Source organism: Argiope bruennichi, chromosome 1 (genome assembly GCF_947563725.1).
Source record: "Argiope bruennichi chromosome 1, qqArgBrue1.1, whole genome shotgun sequence".
Classification (NCBI taxonomy): Eukaryota; Metazoa; Arthropoda; class Arachnida; order Araneae; family Araneidae; genus Argiope; species Argiope bruennichi.
Window position 1 is genome coordinate 5,690,328 of NC_079151.1, and position 21,508 is coordinate 5,711,835.

At 32.2% G+C, this 21,508-nt stretch overlaps 1 protein-coding gene across 1 annotated transcript; it reads right to left on the minus strand.

Moving 5' to 3' along the window:
- Window positions 1-513: 513 nt before the first annotated feature.
- On the minus strand, window positions 514-20,220 carry LOC129970931 (uncharacterized). Its single transcript, XM_056084500.1, has 4 exons — window positions 20,090-20,220; window positions 13,442-13,752; window positions 7,970-8,182; window positions 514-2,484 (listed from the first exon to the last, which is right to left on the minus strand). Exons 2-4 carry the CDS (start codon window positions 13,738-13,740, stop codon window positions 2,322-2,324), a joined length of 675 nt encoding a protein of 224 aa, XP_055940475.1. The 5' UTR covers window positions 13,741-13,752; window positions 20,090-20,220; the 3' UTR covers window positions 514-2,321.
- Window positions 20,221-21,508: the final 1,288 nt, after the last annotated feature.

A 21,508-nucleotide genomic window follows, 5' to 3' on the forward strand; every position in this document is an offset into this window, starting at 1 on the left:
ATTTATTGTAAAATCGAACCTATTAAAGTGCTACTAAGAAATGCGATTGCCATTTAAAGAAATCATTTTAGCAATTATCTAATTGGAAATTGATTAGTAGCATTTCATTAACCCAAACTGATAAACCTTCTTTCCCTATTATGCAGAGAGCACTTTTCCATTTTAAGAAATTGCCAATGGAATTGAAGATCTGTTGGCGAACGGATGGATCAAAATAAATCTTCCTGAGGAGATGATGGAATAATTCAGAAAGGATTAAGTGAAATTCAAACTGAATGCAGCTAGAATGGTTTCTGATTGACCTTTCAGGTTACTTCTAGTTGCGCTATGATGGGTCGCCTTCATTGGCTTCCGTATGACTTCGGTTAAAGCAGTCCTGTAAAGAAAACGCGCCAAATTGTAAGAGTATACGATAGATCCGAGAGAAGAGAATTTGAACTGGTTGATCTACAAATTCTTAGCTGTATTTCATGCAGAAATGAACTGATATGAAAAAAAGTAACTAAAAGAGAGTCAAAAATAAAACTCATCTTTATTTTTCACACATAATGAATCAGTATTATCAAATGCGGGTGACACATAAAAATAATAAATTAAAAACATGTAAAAATAAATATGCGAATGATAACACCACATCGTACGGAGATAAAATAGAGATGAAAATGTGGTAAATAAGTAAATATCCGCAACACTTAAACTTTTACTTTCATTCGTTTAAAAGTTATTGTGGGAAATGAGCAGTATCGCTTGAATATCATTTACTAGAATAACTTATTTGGCAGAAGGGGAAAAAATGTGTTTCATCATAACAAGTGAAAAAGCTCTTTGACGCAGTTAGATTATTATATTTAAGGCGCAGTACATAAAGCTAAAAATGCCCTGTTGAAAAAACAAATGTATATTCGCTTTTAAAAATGGCTTACAGAAGACCCTCGATTCAGCAGTTTCAATAAACAGAATTTCTTTAATGAACCGGTTTTGTCCAAATGAAGATATTTGCTGTAGCGAATTGTGTCTAATTGTACTCGGTTCAATAGAAATGGAAATAGCATTATCCCATCTCCGCATGTCCGGAAGGAGATGCCAGAAAAGTGACGCTCAGCTCCTTTTTCGACGAAGAAAGAGCTCTACTTAAAGACTGGATAGAATATAGTGAAACAATTGGCTCTCAACTCTGCTGCTACACTTCGCTGAAACCTAAACAATTTCATGAAAAATAAGAAGCCAGCTTTTGAATGAAATAATGCAGTAGGACAATGCTAAGCCATATTCGATCATTTAATAAAATCACGATAGAAAATTTTCAAATATTCTTTAGATAGCTCCAATATTTCCCCATGTGACTACAGTCGTTTAAATTTTAGTTTTAATGAAAAATATCTGAAAAATAAAAAGTGCATGTGTGACAAGCCAACAACAAAGGGATTTTTGCGCTGAATATATCCACTCCAACCAGTGTAACAATTCAATAGCAATGCGGGTATATTTCGTGTAGCAAGGGATCTGAAATTCAAATATTCTGTAATTCAAATATTATTTACAAAAAACCGTGGTCTCCTTAGCTTTTGAAAATTTGGGTGCTATTATACTAAACGATTGGTTCACACGTAGAACAACAATGCTTCCAGCATTGCGTATTCGACGCGAAGTTTCGGTGACATACTTGATTAGTTAATCATTAAGTTTAGCTAATTATCAAGTATCATAATTAGAAAAATATTAAGTATTTGACATTTGAGCAATGGGGTGTTTTACATTATTAAGAACCATTTCAAGCATCATAAGCTACTTCAAATAATGTTTACATCACAGGACTTAGATTTTACAAATATTTTTTCATCTCGTTTAGACCGTTTACTCGAGGGCTTTCTGTTTTCCATTTAAATTAGTTTTGCTAACACCTGAAATATTAATTTCCTGCTCTTCTTTCCAAAATTTTAAAATTATTAGAAGAACATCGTTGATTTTAATACAACTACAGCTACATATAAAATTCTATAGGTACATATAAAAGATTTAACAGCAGTTTCACTGAAATAATAAATAAAAGTAATAGGGACACTTTAAATATTAATTCACGAGAATTATTTTAAATTTTCACTGTAACTGCATTGTGCAAACCCAAAACAGTGTAAAAAATGACATAAATACAAATAATCAGACATAAATAATTAAAGGAAATGCTCTCAAATTACATTCTGTAGATAGAGCACAAGCAACCATTTCAGTAATCAATAGGTTTTTCGGTACAGCATCTCTCTTAAACACATCGTAAATACAAAAACACTGGAAATTCTTCATGCTGTAAGTGAAGAGGGGAATTAACGTATGAAAGCGTTCACCAAAGCTTGAACAATGTCCAACAAATTCAACATGCACCCATCGTACTGGACTCCGCAGTTGGCATTAGACTGTCTTCCGTATCTAGCAGCTAGCTGATATTTGGAGACAACATTATTAGGGTCTTCTGCTTTGGTGTAAGGCCTGTAAAACAAAAGTAATATAAACTAGCTGACATTCATTTAGGACTGATTTAAATACTATTAATGTGTAATCAGTTAGAAATTTACTCACTGAGATTCATATTCTCTGCAATTATAACAAAAAAATAACTCATTCATTCATTTTTTTAGTAACCATGTAGACTTTCAATGTGATTTGAAATGATTATACTGAGTTACGCTTAAATTGGGAACTTATTTGAAGTCCTTGTTAGGAACTACATTTTATGTTGGATTTTTAATATAATTTCCATTTATATTAGAACAGAAAGGACAGTAAATGAGTAAATGAAACAAAACGAGAACTGATAACATTGATATTTATTAGTCTTTAGGCCTCACAGCAAATGCGTGAATAAACCTCTAAAACAGTAGACAATACATGAAACTAACATCCATCAAATGACAGTTGCAAGTTTGAAAGAAGGTTTGGTTCAATTGAGCCAACAGGAGTGTTCTGACCTCGACTTGCAGCAAAGAAAAGCGAATAAGCATTTGGGGAGAGGTTTTTCTTTTCCTTTATATTTTTTCTACCGATTGGAAAAACCAAAATTAAGACAAATCTGCAGTGTAAGTGACATGACCACATTTCCTTTATCCAACTCACTGGATTTTTACTTAGAGAAAATGTTGTAATTGTCAAAAAAATCGAATTCGAAAATTTCCACTTTTCTGACCCTCCTGACTTAGAGAAGCATGTTTTCATCATCCTATGACGCGTGCTCGTGAATGCGGTAACTGCAGAATACAAAGAGTGAGGCAATTTGGTATACAAGAAGTTTCACTTATTTACCCTTAAGCTATTTTTATTGATTTTTTTATACTTTTATTCATTTTATTAATTTGCACATGAAATTTTGAACCAATTTGTCAAACGATCAAAGCCGTATGCCGGTCTGTATGTCGCATGTATGTAGACGCATTCACTCATAAATGCAATGACTTAAATCAATGAGATTCGGTATGTCATCTTGTGACTACAGCTATAGTTTTGTTTAAAATTTGTGTACTGATGGGTCAACATAAAGGTGCCAAAAATAACTATTATCGAAATAAATTTAATAAAAATGATAGATTCACGCCAAAAATGTATACTCTGTAAACAATTTTCACTAATACCATAGCAAAGTATTCGCTGTCATACCAAGGTCGACCATTTTATACGTAGGAAGGAAGATAAGGCCTTATTCGAGAGCATGCATGAAAGTTTCGAGGAAACCATACCACAGTTATCATTTTCAAATACATGTGTAAAAGACAAATATGCAGAGGACCAACCCTCTGACGGATTTCATTCAAACCGCTATGCAAAACTACAATGCTAATGATAAATTTATATTGCGTTCTACTTGCGTTTTTACTTTCTCCTCTGCGAAATAAAGAGGAGGTGTTGTAATCATCAAAAATTTGAACTCGAGATTCTGTAGAATCTTCGCTTTCTTCACCCTGAGGCCAAAAAATGCATTTTTGGCATTATGTTTGTCTGTCTGTGAATACGATAGTTCAAAAATTCTTTGAGCTATACGATTAAAAATGAGTAGATGGAATTACGATCAAATGTGTAGATTTTTTTTTAAATCAAATTTTCAAAGAAATTCTTTCATAAGAGGTCTGTTTTTCTGACTATTTTAGAGCAAGTGAACCCCATAACTATGAAACGCAAAGAGCTAGATGTATATAATTTAGTACAGTCTCTAAAATATAAATATTTGTCACATTTTGAACCAAATTCGTCAACCGTATGTTGCCCTTTATTGTAGCTTGCATGTAAACATATTAACGTACAAACGCAATGATTTAAATCAATGGAAAATAAGATCGTTATTGAAGAGTATGCCAAGCAGTTTCAGGAGGGGGTGTTCCCGGTGGTGTTATTCGAAGACCTAGGGGTTATGTTATCATGTCTACATTAACACAGAGAGAGAAATTTCCCGCGAGCGAATTTTGCCCGAAGTGTGTTCCAACTGTACATTTTTGGTGTAAAAAACCATCTACTAAATATTATTCATTTAAAGCGCAACATTTTTGGATTATCGTATTTGCAAACAAAGTAACACAGATTGAATGAGAGGCAGAATGTAAAAATACAAAAATAAAATAAAATAAATAAGTTCAAGATATGGATTTTTTGGGATTCATAGAAGATCTAACTTCAAATTCATCAAAATAACGATGTCGATTTTTTAATAATATTTTTTTTTTTTTTTTTTTTTTTTTTTGCCTATTTTGAACATAAGAAAGTAAATGATTCAGAAATAATAGACGCTTCTAGCAATGCGATAAAGAATTAAAAATATTAGCTTTCTGTAAAGAAGTTCCATGTGAAGAAAAATCGTCATCCAAATTATAGATTTCCTGAATATACATGGTATTACACCGGCATTGCATTGCTTTAGTTTGTTTTAGGATACTTGTTCTACTTTGTGAATGAAAAATTCGTTTCTTATCTTATACATTTTTCTTCCAAATAATTGCTTTTCAAGCTCTTGTCTCCACTTAATTAAAATCCACATGCATAGAAGATTACCTATTTATCAGCAGAAAAGTTCCACACAGCAGCTACCATTAATATGCAAAAATACTAATAAATAAAATAAAAAAGAAAACGCTTTGGTTTTATTCATAGTACGAATTCTGCATGCAAAAATATGACATAATTAACTGTAGATTTCTGCCCACATGTGTTGGAAGGGGGGGGGAGCACCAAGCCATTTTTTTTTTTTTTAGATTGAATATAACAGCCTCGAATAATCGAGTGTTAAGTTGATCAGATAGAAAATTAGAGAGCAGTATAATACGATGAACAATTTATCCTCAGGCTTCTATAATAGTATGAGTTTGCCAACAAATCTATTAAGAGACCAAGTACCATGAAATGAATGAAACCAGATGATCGTCAAAGGTGGTCAGTATATCATACATTGAGAGGACTACAAGGCCTGTTCTTCCGATTGGCAAAGCGCTTATGCACGAAAGCGCCAAGACAAGTTGTGGTAGCACAAGTTGGCCACATAGATTCAAAAGTTTTTTAGTATTCAGTATTTTCTCTACAAACTTTGTTAAGGCATATATCCGCCTTAGTAGGAATTTTCTCATGAACATATTAAGCACGTCACGGTTTCATTAAAGACATGAAGTCAAAAATTCTTCCGCCCAAGAAGATTTTTTTCAAAAGAAAATGCAAAAATTTATCATTTGAAATACGCTAGTTTCAAAAATAAGTGGAGGTATCATACAATTCTGGTAGCTAAGCCTGATCTTTAAATCACAGCTTAAATTTTTATATAACTTCTAAGTGCCCAAGCATTTGTTTTAATCGCACGAGTTTCACTTGACATTACAGTTGAAGAAATTAGATCCGAAGAGACACTTCATATCTTTGCGAAAATCAATTTTCAGCCTTGTTATTAATTAAAAATAAACAAAGCAATATTGGTTTTTAAAAGGTCAGTTGTTCTTAAAATGAAAAAGTCGAAACAATTATCAAAATACGATATAAAATTGCGCATCTTTCTAAAAAAGAATGTAAAAATAAAACAGTTAATAGTACCGATTCATCTCCTTGTCCATTAATAAATTTCGAATAAACTAATTTTTTCTCTTTATTCTTGATATATAAAACCAGGCTTACAAAGGCATATGATTTAATATTTCACTATACCTTTATTTATAAGTTATTAAAAATTTTAAAAAATAATTCAATATCTCGAAAAAATTGAATAATATAAATTTGAAATAAAAAATGTTCATCAGAATTATTTTTCAAATAGTTGAAAAATAATGATTAAATTATCTTTTGAAAAACTATTTTATCTATGAAATAAAAATTTTCATGTTAAAAGTTTTCAAGAAACAAAAATTAATATCCAAAATCAAAATTTTCGACATAAAATTTCTATTAATTTGTTTCTTTAAATGATGGAATTAAAAAACGTATACATATTTCTGTAAAATGTAAAAATCTATACAGTTTGTTTCATTTTTAATGTTAATACTCTTTTAAGATCTACTTCCAACATTTAATCCATTTATAACTTCATTATTTTACTTCACTCTTTTATACTTTTGCTTAATCATGCATTTACAACTGTATTCATAGTACTACTTCAATCAAACAGCTCTTGAATCACTCCACTTTAATATTATTCTCTTTTAAACCAATATTTTTCCAAAACCTCCTGCAGCACTGATCAATTCAAAATGCATAAAAACAATTTCATTCTTCGCTTGGACAAAAACCACACATCATTTTAAAAGCCTAATTTTCCGAAATGATACGAAGTTCCGGTTTTGATGTATCGTTTCATTGATAATTAGCTTCTGAGAAACGAGGTTACTCTCTGACGGACTTAACATGTATTTTTGTTTTTGGTTTATGCGGTGCAGAATTTCAAAAGGTTGAGAGCCTTCATATTAGAGGGTGGCATAATAGCTGAACTGCTGGAGTTAAGGGCTTGGTTTTGCCCCTTGAACCAAGCCTGACAGATTGATTGGTTTCAATGTTTTCTCAAAACTTATTTTCGGTGAGGATAATTTGCATTCCAAAGCCTCTTTAAAGGATTCATTTCAATGAATTTCAGACTCCCTTCAAACAGGAAGGAAGCTCCTTTGTTTCTGCTTGAGCGTTCAGCAGAAGTCGGCAGCGATCGCGAGTTCAGTGATCCGTGAAAGCAATGCAAGCCGCCCACAGCATTTATCATTCTCGACAGTCTCTCCAAATAGACATATTACAAAACGAATAAATCACGGAGAACATGGCTGGCGTGTCTGATGGCATCATGGAATGCAAAGACTGTTGGAAACAGTCCCCAGAGGTTCTGCAGGCGACTGCATTATCTGATTGACAAGGGGGTGTGGGTTTTTCTGGGAAAAGAGTGAGGTAGATGTGGTTTTGCTAGAAAGGTTCATGAAACTTTCATTGGCCACTCCTCATGCTAGTAAGTGGAATGTGAATGTAAATATCTCGTGTTTCCGTGAAGACTTGTATGTCATCTAGAACACCATTTTCATTAAGGCAACATGAGTCAGTCTCATGTGTCAGTTGTCAAGTTTATAGGTTGATTTACAACGAGATCATACTCTAGTGATTCCAGTTCACAATGGTTCTTACCAAAGTAAAATAGGAATCGAAATATTTTTGCATTTCTAAAATCCGTAAGCAAAGAATAAAATGAAAAAAAAATTGAATCACTTTTTTGCTGATTTCTTTTTAAATTTTAATTTATTTCAAGTATTTTTCATTTAATTTTTGTGAGCCCGTTTTATATAAAGATGCCTGGAACATTTTGAACAATTCAGAATCGAAAGGAATTCATAATTCCTTTCGAAAGTCTAACTTTATCATTTGTAGAAGATTCTTTTAAGCAAGATTCAAGATGAAAAGACCCTTTCCAAAGCCTCGACTCATTGAAATTCGCACATTAATTAATCCTAGCTGAAAAAAATGAAATGAAAAAAAAAAAACTTACGGAAAGAGCAGTTGCAGCACCAGACCAATGAGCCCGTATTTCTTGGGTTGGTTGTGCGCCTCACAGACGCTCCTCTTCATGCACTCCTGGGCTTCTAGACGAGGCAGACTAGGCCAGTCCTCCAAAGAGTTCTCCACCAGGGACATCAAGTACTCAGATGCGCTGTTCAGGCCATTGCTGAAGAAGCTCTGGCGGGAGCTCAAGGTACGAGATCTACAGAGGATGAAAAAATGAAGTCACCGCTGCTGATCGACGACGGAAACAATAAAGTTTGTTAAAAACAGAAGAATTGGCATGTTCCAGTATCCCATCCTCTTCCGAGTACATTTTTCCAAATTTTGTTTACTTTCTTCATTGCTGAAATTACACTTCGTCTCTGGAAAAAATTGTAGGATAATAATAGAGAATACATTTTTCAATGGAGGGCGAACTCTTCTTCCAGATGTTTAAATACGTATCTAGTATATGCGAAATTAATTCTACTTCACCTAGTATGGTCTACTATATAAGGATTGCAAAAAATATTCTCCATAGTTTTCGTAACAGACATCGAAATTTTTACACTGAATCAGATTGGTAAACGAGCAGGCCAAAACACACATTTATTGTGGAATTCAAGTTCATGCATGAATTCCAATTCCTTTCTTGATCTGCTGTGAATAAGATAACAAAAGTTACAAGAGTGAATGAATGAAAAGAAACCTGGAAGGCGGAAAATCCGTGTTTTTGATGAGGCGGATTGAATGCTTCGCTGAAGACTTGACACTGGAAAGAGAAAGCAACCTCACAAAAATAAGAAAATCTCATTACCAAAAAAAAAAGAGTTCATTTTGAGAGAAAGGAAAGGCTTTACGAATTTCTTTTTTCTTGTCCGGATGGAAAAACATGGAAAGAACTGTTTTATACTGATGTAACAAAAAAAAATCTTATTTTCTCTTTGCACTTCATCATTATATGAAAGTTGCTTTTCATAGTAAAAATCTGTTCTCAAATATAAAATAATATCAACTATAGATTTTAGATGTACAGATTTTCTCAGTGTTATCATATCACTCATTATTGTTCTTATTAAATGAGTGGGTATTTTTTTCATATACGTAAATAAATGATACTTGAGATAAGAAATAAATCTCGCGCAATGTGTTCCGAGTAACAGGAATTATACAGAATATGGTTTATGTGTCGAAGTAATGCACATTAAAGCATGCATATAGCTGCATATAATGAGTAAGATATTTTTTTTTATTGTCAACTTCACTGTTCATATATAAACATCAGTAATTGTAAACATTTGCTTTTCTAACCGAAAAATAAAAATTTATGAAAATGTTACGTTAATCTTAACGCGTAAAATGGAATTATTTGCCCTGTGTGCGATACAGCCACGCTCTTCATCGCGTTATCATTTGATGTTGAACAGTAAAACATCAAGCGAGAATCCCCAACACTTCCCCTCAAAATTAAGTATCAGAGAAATGAAAATTCATGAGAACTCTTAGTCTTGCAAAGATAGAAAATACAAAAGTTTTACCTTTTGAAAAGCATGCCTTAAAATCTTTTGTTCTAAACTGATTCAGAAGAGACTACCTTATATATTTTTCATTCCAACCTTCTAAACGTACACAGTTTAAACGTTTTTCTCCAACATTGATGGCAGCGAAGGGGCAAGGTTTGGTGAATATTTTTAAGTAATACACAATAAAAAAAAATTTTAGTGCCAAATAACTGAAATAACTTTAAACTCCTAGCCAGAAGAAAAAATATATATTGTCATTATCTTTTACTAAAACAATCCTGCTTAGTAAATTATATATATTAACATTTTCAATGTTAGGTAAAAACAGTATAATAAATGCAATCAAATCTCGCATAAAGAGCAAAACAAAATGTAAAAAAGTGACTCAAATAACAAGTGATGTTTCGCAGAACGAGGTGACATCATGTGCTGAATTAGTTTGTATCAGTCTTTCGGCATTTGTTCTGAGAGAAGCTTCTGCCGGACAGTGTTGTTGAACCAGTGTCAGTGATGGCTTAATCGACGAGGTTGTATCTCGCCAAGATTGTGGGGCTGGAAGAGGATAGCGATGACCTCAAAGCTGGTGAAAGAACATAGCAGAACTGCCGAACAATTGATGGAACTGTACTTAGAAAGCTGTGGTAAAGATTTCATCTGATGATGAAATAAAGGAGTAACAATCGCCCAGCGAAATAATGGAGAGATTGAAGGCACAGGAAATGACTGTACGCGTGAAATTCTGACCATCTATTGAATGAGATAATTCTTTTCTTTTTTTTTTTATCCATAGTTGAAAAGGGAACAAATGAGATGTTTCGGTGTCATTAGAAATGAGGTGTGAATCACGCGCGAATGACGTGGTCACTAATGTGGCAATGTGTTAACGATTTTTTGTTAAAATGATTCGATGCTTTGAACAGAAGATGACGGTAAAACATGGCCAAGTGGAAGGATTTTAAAATCTGCGGTCTATTATATCCTCAAAGTTTTTGATACATGCTTACCAAATTTCATTCAATTTTATTGTTTTTGGCATATCAAGCGATTTTTCATGTATTTTAACCCATCATTGTGAAATATTTAGGTCTCAGAAAATTTTTTAATAATGATTTTAAATGATTTTTAAAAAATATACTTGATCATTATTTTATATAATGACAACAGAAGTGAAAACTCTGTCCAAACTTCTTCATCGGAATTGCTTGAAAAAAGTGATCAGTAGCTGAGGTGGGGGTTGGGGAGTAGAGAGTAAATATAAACATTTTAAATGTTATTTTTGGAGAACTTTACGGCAAAAGTAGAATAAATGATTCACTTCCGGTTTTAAATATCACTATTTCAAGATTCGTCTTTATCTGTTGCGCATTATTTAAATTGCAGTATTTATACTTCTGTCTTACTTAGATTGAAAATAAAGATTGTCTTAGAATCTAAAAAAAATGGGGCTTTATTTTTAAATTATAAAATTCGAATTTTTCATGTAAAAGCATCTTAGAACGTCGAATTTTCCTTCACCAGGTGAGTATGATGACAAAGTCGTTTTAAAATTATGTACGCATTATATTTTTAATCGATAGACGCAACTGTTTAAATGCGTAAATTTATATCATTTCGCGTTTGTAAAATGACTTTTAAAGCTGATCTACTGTGACAAAACAAAATGCATTTAATACAATGACATTGACTTCATTTTGGTATATCATTATGATTTCCCTCAGCCTAAAAACAGGATTCGTAAATGCCTGCATTAGCCAGCTTATTGTATTTTGGAGAGTTCCCAAATAAACATTTTCTGGACACTTAAACAACCAGTTAATGGAAAATTGACACATATCTACAATCTGATGATAGAGTATATGCCCAACTAGATCACTGCATTTTTGAATCGTCATGTTGACACACACCCGTGTACGAATGACAGACTTAACATTGACAGATTTCATCCGATTGGCTGAAATCAACAATTGTGGTACCAAAACCTCAAACCAAATTCCTAGCTTTTTTTTTTCTTTTAAACTGAAGGACATAATTCCATCCAAAACAATTTCCGGAATACCGAAAGTTGAAAATGCATCCAAACGTTGAGAAAGAATTTTGTGACCATTTCTCTTCATGTATGAAAGTGAAAATAAATATTTATTATCAAATTGTCATCAAGTTAGATGCCAACAAAATAAAAAGTAAAAAACGAAAAGCATAATTTAGTATTTCATATCGGAAATTTTATTATTTCCGATATTATTATTATTTGTTACCAAGCTAAACCTGAAACAATTTTTTCCCTTTCTAATCATATAAAAGAATAAAATGGATAAAAGGAATATTTATTATTAAACTGTCGCCCAGTTATTTTCGAAAAATATGAAGAAAATGTAGAATATATACAGAAAAATCAATACTATATTGCTATTTCAAATCAGAAAATATCATTAAAAATTTCTCTGTATTAAAATAAACATAAAGCTATCCTTAAAATAAATTTGTAAAATTTTTGAAACTATTTTTTTAAATAAAATAAAACCTGAAATCCTTTTAAGGAAATGGCAACAATTCTTTTTTATTTAAAATTCTGATTTTTTTCCCCCCTTTGTCTACGCAGAGTTTTTCAAACATGTTTTGCAAAAAGCAGACGAACACTGCTGTTTTTGGACTCGTCCAATAAGCGACAAGTGGAAATTCAGTGACCCGAATCGGTCACAACGAGATCCGCTGAACTCAGCATCCCTCAGGTTCTCATTACGGATTTCCCAACCAAAGAAAGATTCAACCAAAATAAAGTTTTTGAAAGAAAAGTGTGCGTATTTCAGTTCTTAAGTTATAACAATTATATAAAAAAAAATGGGAGACCTTTATCTCTTGATATCACTTCTTTATCATTCAATTGAAAATTCCATTAAACATATTATTTTACACGTTATTTAAGATTACTTGTATCATGTTTGTAAAGAAGGAATTTTGTAATGGATTATCCACTGCTATTTCGGGTGTGCTGGACTTTTCCCAACGTGTTTTTCTATTTTAAGCTTCCCGGGCATTGGATTTACGCCTGTTCGTGATAACCCGGCTTCCACACAAGCAACGGTGTCTATCAGTTATTGGATTAATTTTGATTAAATTTTTATTTCTTGTTTATATTGCTATCTGATCGTGAATTTCAAAAAGAAATCGATTTCGAAACTCCACAGTTACGAGTTCTAAATCAAAGATTAATTGGTAGATCAGAAGATGATCCAGATCATTTTGTGATTGTCCCGTACATAACATAATTATACAATGAAGAAAAAAACCCTTAAATAATAACATGAAGTTTAGCGAAAATAACTAATAACAAAATCTGAAAAGAGATTATCAATGAATGAGAAATGAATGAATGAGAATGAATTCAAAGAAATGGGGAACTTTTTGTTTGCTTGTTTGGTTCAGCAATTTGAAAGAAAAATAAATTCAGTTTAAAAAAAATTTTAAAAATACCTTGAAATCTAAACTTCAACAAAATGTAATGAATACCTATTTTTATTTATAATTAATTTCATGCGTCTTGTTTATTTTCCTAATTCAGGATCAAAACAGAATATTCTGATGAGAATACGATTCAGCGAGAAAAAGCGCTAGTTTAGAATATTGATGAAGGGTGAAAGAAAAGAAGAAAAAAATGAGGGGCGGGAGAAGAAGAAAAAAGTCACTACAGCAGAAAGAAATGCTGGGTTGTCACAAACCTCAATCAACTCATCTGACCTCCGGATTTAAGAAATACTTTGTAAATTTCATTCGGGAAACGACTCTTACAAAGAAGGTTAATGAAATAAATAAAGAAATTGGTTAGTAAATAGTCAATGAGTATATTGCTGATTAAGTGCACACCCATCTTCAATTATTCCATTTAATTCAAAAATTCAGTACACCTTTCATTTCCATCACCTATCCAGAAAGACAATAATACAGAATTTATGTCTTACTTTTTCAACAACTCGGTGGCATTGATATGCTCGGTTGAATTGGCGACATCGTATAATTCGTGGTAGATGAGCCTCAGTGCTTCCTCCACAAGTTCCAGCTTCGGGTGTTTCGTTTTGGGCGGCAGGATGCTATTGGGGCTCACCTTCAGGGGCTTGGCGTCGTCCATCCGCAGCTTACTCTTGCCCTTCAGAAACTCCTCTACGGAACTGCGCACCTCGGAATTCACCTCGACCACGGAGGCGGCCCAAGCTTTTCTGTGGACAGCCAGAATGATCACAGCCAACCAAATCCGAATCATGGCTTCCTTCGACTAAGACCAGAAAATATTTGTATAGCCAAGTGAATGACATGCAAAGTCATATTCAATACTTAATAGCATGTTTTGTTTTAAAATGTTATTAAAGATGGATTGTTTAATTCTAGATTATTAAATGTTCAAAATTTCCTACGATAGTAAATTCTCAATGACAGTTCATTGTTTTAATATTTTTAAAACTAAAATATCAGTTTTCCAATTAACTTGATTAAATTTTGATTCTATACTCATGCCACTATTAGCCGTGAAGTTAAGTAATAATTTAATGCAAGATTCCATGAAATTTACAAAGATGAAAACGAAGCAAATTAAAGAATGATAATTTTAAATGCTGGGAATAAAAAAGAAATATTTTACAAATATACTTTTGTCTACAGATTGCAAAATAAATTGTTAACAACAAAGTTATGAAGGCGAGAGCTCTGAAAGAAAATTGATTAAGGAATTCTACTGCAGAGAATATCTTTAAAAATTTGACTTAAAAATCAAGATATGAATATGTTTAAAATGTCATTTTCTCTGAATATTAATATGAATGCTCTACAGTTATTCATTTTTCTTTTTAATTCCAGATTTTCGATTTAAAAAAAAAAAAGGGTTGTTACATAGCGCTTTAATAAACGTTCCAAAAATCTTATTTTATTTTCATTGTGACTGATAATTAAAATAAAAATGTAGATGGATCAAAACCATAATCTGCAGAACATTTTTCTAGAGCTACCCTTTTCCAGGAGAAGCAGTCCCAGAATCAGAAGACACGAAATTAAATGGAATATGAATTGAGGATGAACAGAAGTTGCATTTAAGATTGCTGTTCAGCAAAAGATTTGCATTAAGAGAAATAAGTTCTTTTGCTAACAAAAAAAAAAAATTTGGGAATCTGAAGAAAATAGGATGATTACAATTTCACTGGGATCGTAATCCAGAGTTAAGCCGGCGGAAGTGGCCATCGTAAAATTTTCTTGCATATTCTCTAATGAAAATTAATTTCTATTTTAGACACTTTTTTCCCCCAAAAGATTAAAATCAAAATTTGGCATAGAACTATAATCACAAAATCACATACAAAATTTGATCCATTTAAATGCTGGCGCTTTCGAGTGGCTGCGCTTACATGTCTCTGAACGTACAGAAATCCAACCCCTCGTTCTATCTGGCTCAAAACTTTAAGAAGTGTCTGCACTACAGATGTAAAATCAGTGTATCGAATTTCATCGATCCAGCTTTCTTCATTTTGTAGTTATCATGTTCACTTTTATTGAAACTGCCGGACAGACAGACTTCCTCTAGATAGATTTCGCTCAAAATTCGACAGATACCTACAAATTCGGTGTACAGGCCGTGACCCAATTTCATCACTCTGACTCGAAGTGCTTTTTAGTTATCTGTGTCACAGACAGGCAGATATTTTCCAAAAATATGCTTTTCGTATTTAGAGAAGTCTGAAACGTGAACATTCGTCAAAATCTCCGAATTTCTTGACGGTTGCAACACTTTCTTTAGGCTTCGTGTAAGAGAAAGTAAAAAGTCACTCATTAAACTATTTCGCACGCAATTAAACTCACGTGGCAACATTTTACTATATTTAGTAACTAAAATCCACACGTTTTATTTCTTTTATCTTTCACTTCTATGACTACACAATGACCTTTTGAGGCGCCTTGATTCTCTTACATATTTCAGTCATAACGTGATGTAAATGTGATGTATGGAATTATTTATTTGGGAAATATGTAAATGAATAAATAATTTGCTGAAACTAAAGAGTCTGTGTTAGCTTAGCCATGAAAGTTGAATGTCGACTATGTGAACACTGACTTTCTTTGGAGAATGCTATTATTGGCCAGATATTGGTTTTTGATACAAACATTTACATGTGTATATCAACAATAAAATATTTTAATAACAGACTAATAATGAATACACCGTTTTGCAGAAATTAGCTAAAGATATTATTATAATATCAGGATTCATACTTCTTTGACTATAATCTAAATATTTTGAATAAATTAGTTAGAAACTAAAGTTGAGCGATTTTTTTTTTCGTCATTTTAAAAGTCGCTCATGTGGTACAATTCCATGGATTCTCAAAATCACTTAAAGTAGTTAGAAGCTGTATGTGAATTGGCCGAATTATGCGATTGGTATTAATGAAGATGAACTTGTAAATTTTGTATTTTATTTTCGAATGCTATCACATTAAAATGCAATACGAATGGCTACTATAAACAGACTGCTAAAGAAATTATACAAATTAAATCCATAATACAACATAGATACAGTAATTGTAGATTAGGTTATATTAATATATATGTAATGTATAAGGTTTGTACTACAACACAAAGGTCAAATAATATTGCTTTAAATAGTTTTTGAAAGCATTATGAACATTCTATTACTATCTTGCCTTCATAATTATGCCACCCGAATATCAAACATACATCGAATTATTATATTTTTAAATTTATAAGCTAAAATTAAGAAATTCAAAGGCGCTGTCACCCACACGAAATCTATAACATGTCAAATGTTGAATGGTTTTCAATTTTATCAACACATAAGCACTTCCTCGAAACAGAAGGTATCTGAACAGAACATAAATGAGAAAGCACCCAGCAATTAACTCGCAAGCTAAAAGATAAACCAGGCGTCATTAATGTTGAGGAGTACAGATTGGGGAAGAAAGGAAGATAGTCAAACCGGCTTCTCAAATGACGGCCCAGCGTCTCTTAAATGAAATTCAGGGTCATAAAAAACTTGGTCGATTTTGTCAGATTTCAACACCAGTAGACTATCGCTTACTATGAAAGCCATTCTGATTCGATATTTTTTGAATAGTTATAATTTTGCTCTGTTTCACGGCTTCTTTTCCTGTCCGCATGCAAAAAATTTTCACATTTTTTTTTTTTTTTTTTTTTTTTATGTAGAAATGAAAACTCGGAATGTTTTAACAGTTCGAAAATTTGAATAATGGAGACGCAATATAGCAGGATTGTTCTCTTCTCGACTTCCTGTAACTAATATAATAAAAATAGTTCGTTTCCTACTTTCTAGTACAATGAAAAATTATCTTTATGCAGAAATGACCTCTTCTAAACGATCATGCAGAAATAAAATTTGGTGTAGCGGGACTGTTCTCCCTCGAACTGACAAAATAAATACGACTCATTTCATGCTTCTTGGTGCAATTAAAAAACTCCTTATTCGGAATGATTCTTTTCTAAATAGCGAGATAGACCCAATATCTGGCATACACATCCACAGATTAAATGACAACCCATTCACCGAATTTTGTTAATACAGTTCACGAATGGCGAGAAAGAGTTTAAGGATATGCGTCTACACATTGCAATGGACGGTCGATCTGTTGATAGGTTTGATCCGAATTTGAATCAAATCTACGAATCCGATGACAAAACATCAGACAAGATTTTCTTCCACCTAATTTATAACAGTGTCAGTAATCTTTTTATTACGGAAAGAGAACTTCCTAAACGGATTTTACACAAAATTCAATAGAAATCTACTATTCTGATGTACAGAAAGAACGCTACATTTCATATATTTAGCGGATTGTATTAATGAATAATCGTGTTTACAAACAGACAAAATTTCAAAAAAGATTTTTACAAGCTTTTAGAGATCTGAAACATGGATATTCATTAAAATGACAAGGTTGAATGGCTTAATGGTGAATTTTCTTAGTATAAGGTTGAAGTAGAAAAGGATAAAATCTTCTCTGTATGCGAAGAAATAAAACAGAACACAACATTTTCTTTGTACACGACGAAGTACATAATGATTACAAAATTCTATTTGTATACCACGGAATAAAAAATTTAAATGTATTTTAATCAAGCAGCTATTTTAAGCATCTCATTCCCGGAGAATGAGATGCTTAAAACAGATTATTAGATGCATAACTCTCTACCCTTCTATTATTGCATCTGGATACTTCTCAGTAAAGAAGGTGTAAGCAAATGCATTGTAACAAAATCTTCTGAATCCAGAAAAATCGAATCGAAAAAGAATCACTGATCATTATGAAAACTTCTGTTTTTGTGATTTCATTGTGCTCTGCTTCATGGAGAGGTTAGGGCAAGGCCGGTCTAAGAATAATGATGAAATGATTTTATTTCCAGAAAAAGAACTCAATACGGTACTTTTAAACTGTCATTTTTACAATGCATCACTATTTTTTATTTTCTTGTAGAGTCAAAAAAATCCACGTTTTCAACCTCCCTGAGTTCAAAAGGCACATGTTTGGAAAATGTCTGTTTGTCTCAGTCAAAGATAGCTCCAAAACGCTCTGAGCTAGATAGACGAAAGTGGATGCATGATCTTTACACCCCATTTTCAGATTCCCATCAAATGTTGAGCCAACTCTATTCAAAGGAGGTCTGTCTGTCCGGTTCATCGAATATAATTTAACACCAGAACTACAAAGCGAAGAGAGGCAGGTAATAAAATTCGGTACACATATTTAACATCCATAGTGTAGATACCAATCAAATTTTGCATTGGCTCGTTGAACAGTTTAACGAGGGACTTTCTTCCTACATAAAGTATAAAGAAAGTATTGCCGACTCGGAGATGTTGACGAATCTTCACCTTTCAGACCTCTCTGAATTCGAAAGACATATTTTTCGAAAATGTCTGCCTGTCTGTGACACAGATAACTCGAAAACGCTTTGAGTTAGACAGATGTCAATGTGATGCAGAGTCTTTGCATCAAATGTGTAGGCTTCTGTCGGATTTTGAGCAAAATGTATCTTGAAGAAATCTGTCTGTCCGGTTGTTGGAATATAAGTTAATATGATAACTACAAAACGAAGAAAGCTACAAAGAAAAAAAAATCAATACATTGATTTCGCATCGATAGTGTAGAGACCTGCCAAATGTTGAGCCTGATCCAACGAGGAGTTGAATGTCTATCAGTCTGTACTTTCAGAAACATGTCAATGCGAAACATAAATAAAAACACAGCACATTAAATATATCAAATCTGATGTATGTGTTGCAATTGCCATTTCAGTTAAGAAATTTTATATGTTGGTTTCAATAGTTTGAGGAAATGATTGAAATGGCGTAATTTTCCTTTATGAGCGAGAAACTTTTGGAGAGAATACTCTGACTGTTGTTTTTTAAAAGTTTATTTCGTTATTTTCATAAAGACACTGGAGCACAGGAATAGAAAGATGTATCGAAGCCAGCTTATGTATCGATACGATAAATGTTCATTCGTAATACTGAAATCCAATATCTCCGGCAGTATTAGATCAAAATCATAATTTTATAATCTAATTTATATAAATAACGACATGAAAAATAAACAGTACATTAAATTCATTAAAAAAATGATCCATTAAAAAACGCAAAAAAGTATCCACACAGTCTAATCATTCTCAAAAAATTGTCAATCACGTTCCAGTGAAGTGAGACGTGCATGAGGAATTCAACTCCTGGAATAATAACCGAATGGGCTGAGAGGTGTCTTCTTTAAGTAAAGAGGTGAAAAAGCAAAGTTTGAAAAAATACACCACCACCATCAAGTGTATCACCACGATTTAAATTTCGTTTACAATGTTTATCGGTTCCACTATCAATCCATTGGTAACGATATCTACTTGCTAACGATACCTACCTGTTGATTATCTGCCAATGATGCACTTGTCCTGTGATTCATTTGCACGAATTATTTAATAAAAGATGAAACTGAAATAAATAATTTTGAAATCAAATCCAATTTTTACAAAATGTTCGAGTATCTACTGGTGTTTACATTATCTTAAGACTTAGATTAAGTTTCAATGAAGTACGACGGATCGATATATTCGATTCGTTAATACACTCAACAGAAACGTTGAACTTCTGGAGGACAATCCTCCTTCCAAGGGCTTTTGCTCCATCGTTTCATTTATTCTTCTGAACAACGTGGAGGAGGTAATGCCTTCTAAGCAACAAAGAATTCGGAATTTATACAGAATGCCATGTTTAATAGTGGACAGAAATAAGATGAATAAAATAATAGGACAAATTAAAAATTCCTGAAAATTTTTTAAGGTACAAAAATAAATATCTTATTTTAAATTTGGACAAAAAATATGTTTTTTATGGTTATAATTTAAATTAAAAGGATCCAAATTTGTAGGCTTGTATAAAATTTGGTACTAAAATATGCAGAACACAATAAATATTTAATATCGTTTATTTTATCCCAGCAGCTAATCAATTGCTGAATGCAAATGTTTATAAAGACACGCAACAGTGTGTGAAGTAAGAATGCCAAGAGGGTCACATATGACAGGAAAGGAAGTAAAATGGAACTCACTTGTTTCGAATGATTTTACAAAAATCCCACTCCGTGAGGACTTTTCTTGAGTTCGGACTTGTTAAGAAACGTAAGAAGAATGAAGACACTTCTGATAGAACTTCGGTCGAACTTCTCAGGAACAAAGGCCGTCTTCGCCTTGGCGAAATTTGGCGACTAGCAATCCAGGGCAGGTTTTTTCTGTTTTTGTTTTTTCCTTCTTTCTTTTTCTTCCTCTTACTACGATTCCGGCATTCTTGTCTTTATAAATCAATTCAACTTTTATTCTATAATAATTAAGAGAAGTTTTCGTTAAATGTGTAGTTCATATTTTGTTCACGTAATCCTTAGTTTCACGTGTTTTGCTGAAAACAAATCATTTTGCGTTCCTTCATAAACTCAATTTCAATAAATAAATACATAAACTAAACTAAATAAAAGAAACTGAGCGACAAATCTGCTCAGAATTTATAAAACGAAATTTTTTTTTTCTTTGGATTAGAAAATTAATGGATATGAAAGTATTTCAGCAAGCACTCGAGGGTGCATTTTCCGAAAGAAAATGAGCTCACTTCTTCAAAAAAAACAAACTATTTGGAATTGCATCAGGCACAATATCATGACACCATATGACTGTTCGTGTACTATAAGATTATTTGAACAGCTAAAAACTTCTAAGACTGTCGAGAAAATTTTAATTAAATTGAAATTTGCATAAAAGTTCTGCAAAATAAATTAATAAACTGATATTTCAATCTTGGAGATGAAAACGTTAAAATTATCTTAATAGTTTTTGCTTTAAATTAATATCAAATCCTAATCACGCATTTTATTAAAAATGTTCCACAAAATTATCTTATATATACATAAATGAGTGGTAGGAATATATAAATATTAATTTTAAAGAATTAAATTTGGACTGGTGTCACATTAAAATTATATTCACTTAAAAAAAACTCAATAGTTCAACTGAAACTATATTATTGAAAATTTTCCTGATGTGAAGTAAAAACGTGTAAAAAGTAAGAAATTTTATTTATCTCTTATTAACTAATTGAATAATGATTTTAAAAAATGAAAGCCAATGCGCAATATAAAGTTCATGTAAAAGAATAACAAAGGAATCAAAGCTCTTACATTAAAGATTTTTTTTTTTTTTTTTACATTAAAAATTTTAGGTATTTGAATCCTCAATGCCAATTATATAAACCAAACGATGCAGATCTTTTCAAAAACTGTTTTCGAATGCCTACGATGTAGAATCAATGAATGAAGTTAGATAAAGGATATTAGATGTTTGGCATCCATACTAAAATCATATATTTCTATCTTATTCTCGATGAAATCTTTCCGCGTGGGATCTCCTTAATGGATAGCTCAAAGACAGAGAGCTGATAGAATAACATTGACCATACTCTTCCGCCATGATACATGTGATCA

Coding starts and splice junctions, on each gene's coding strand:
- LOC129970931 (XM_056084500.1), bottom strand. CDS start 13,740: ATGATTCGGATTTGGTTGGCTGTGATCATTCTGGCTGTCCACAGAAAA. Junction 8,183..13,441: donor GCCACCGAGTTGTTGAAAAA/GTAAGACATAAA, acceptor CATCCTCTGTAG/ATCTCGTACCTTGAGCTCCC. Junction 2,485..7,969: donor GTGCTGCAACTGCTCTTTCC/GTAAGTTTTTTT, acceptor TTTGTTTTACAG/GCCTTACACCAAAGCAGAAG.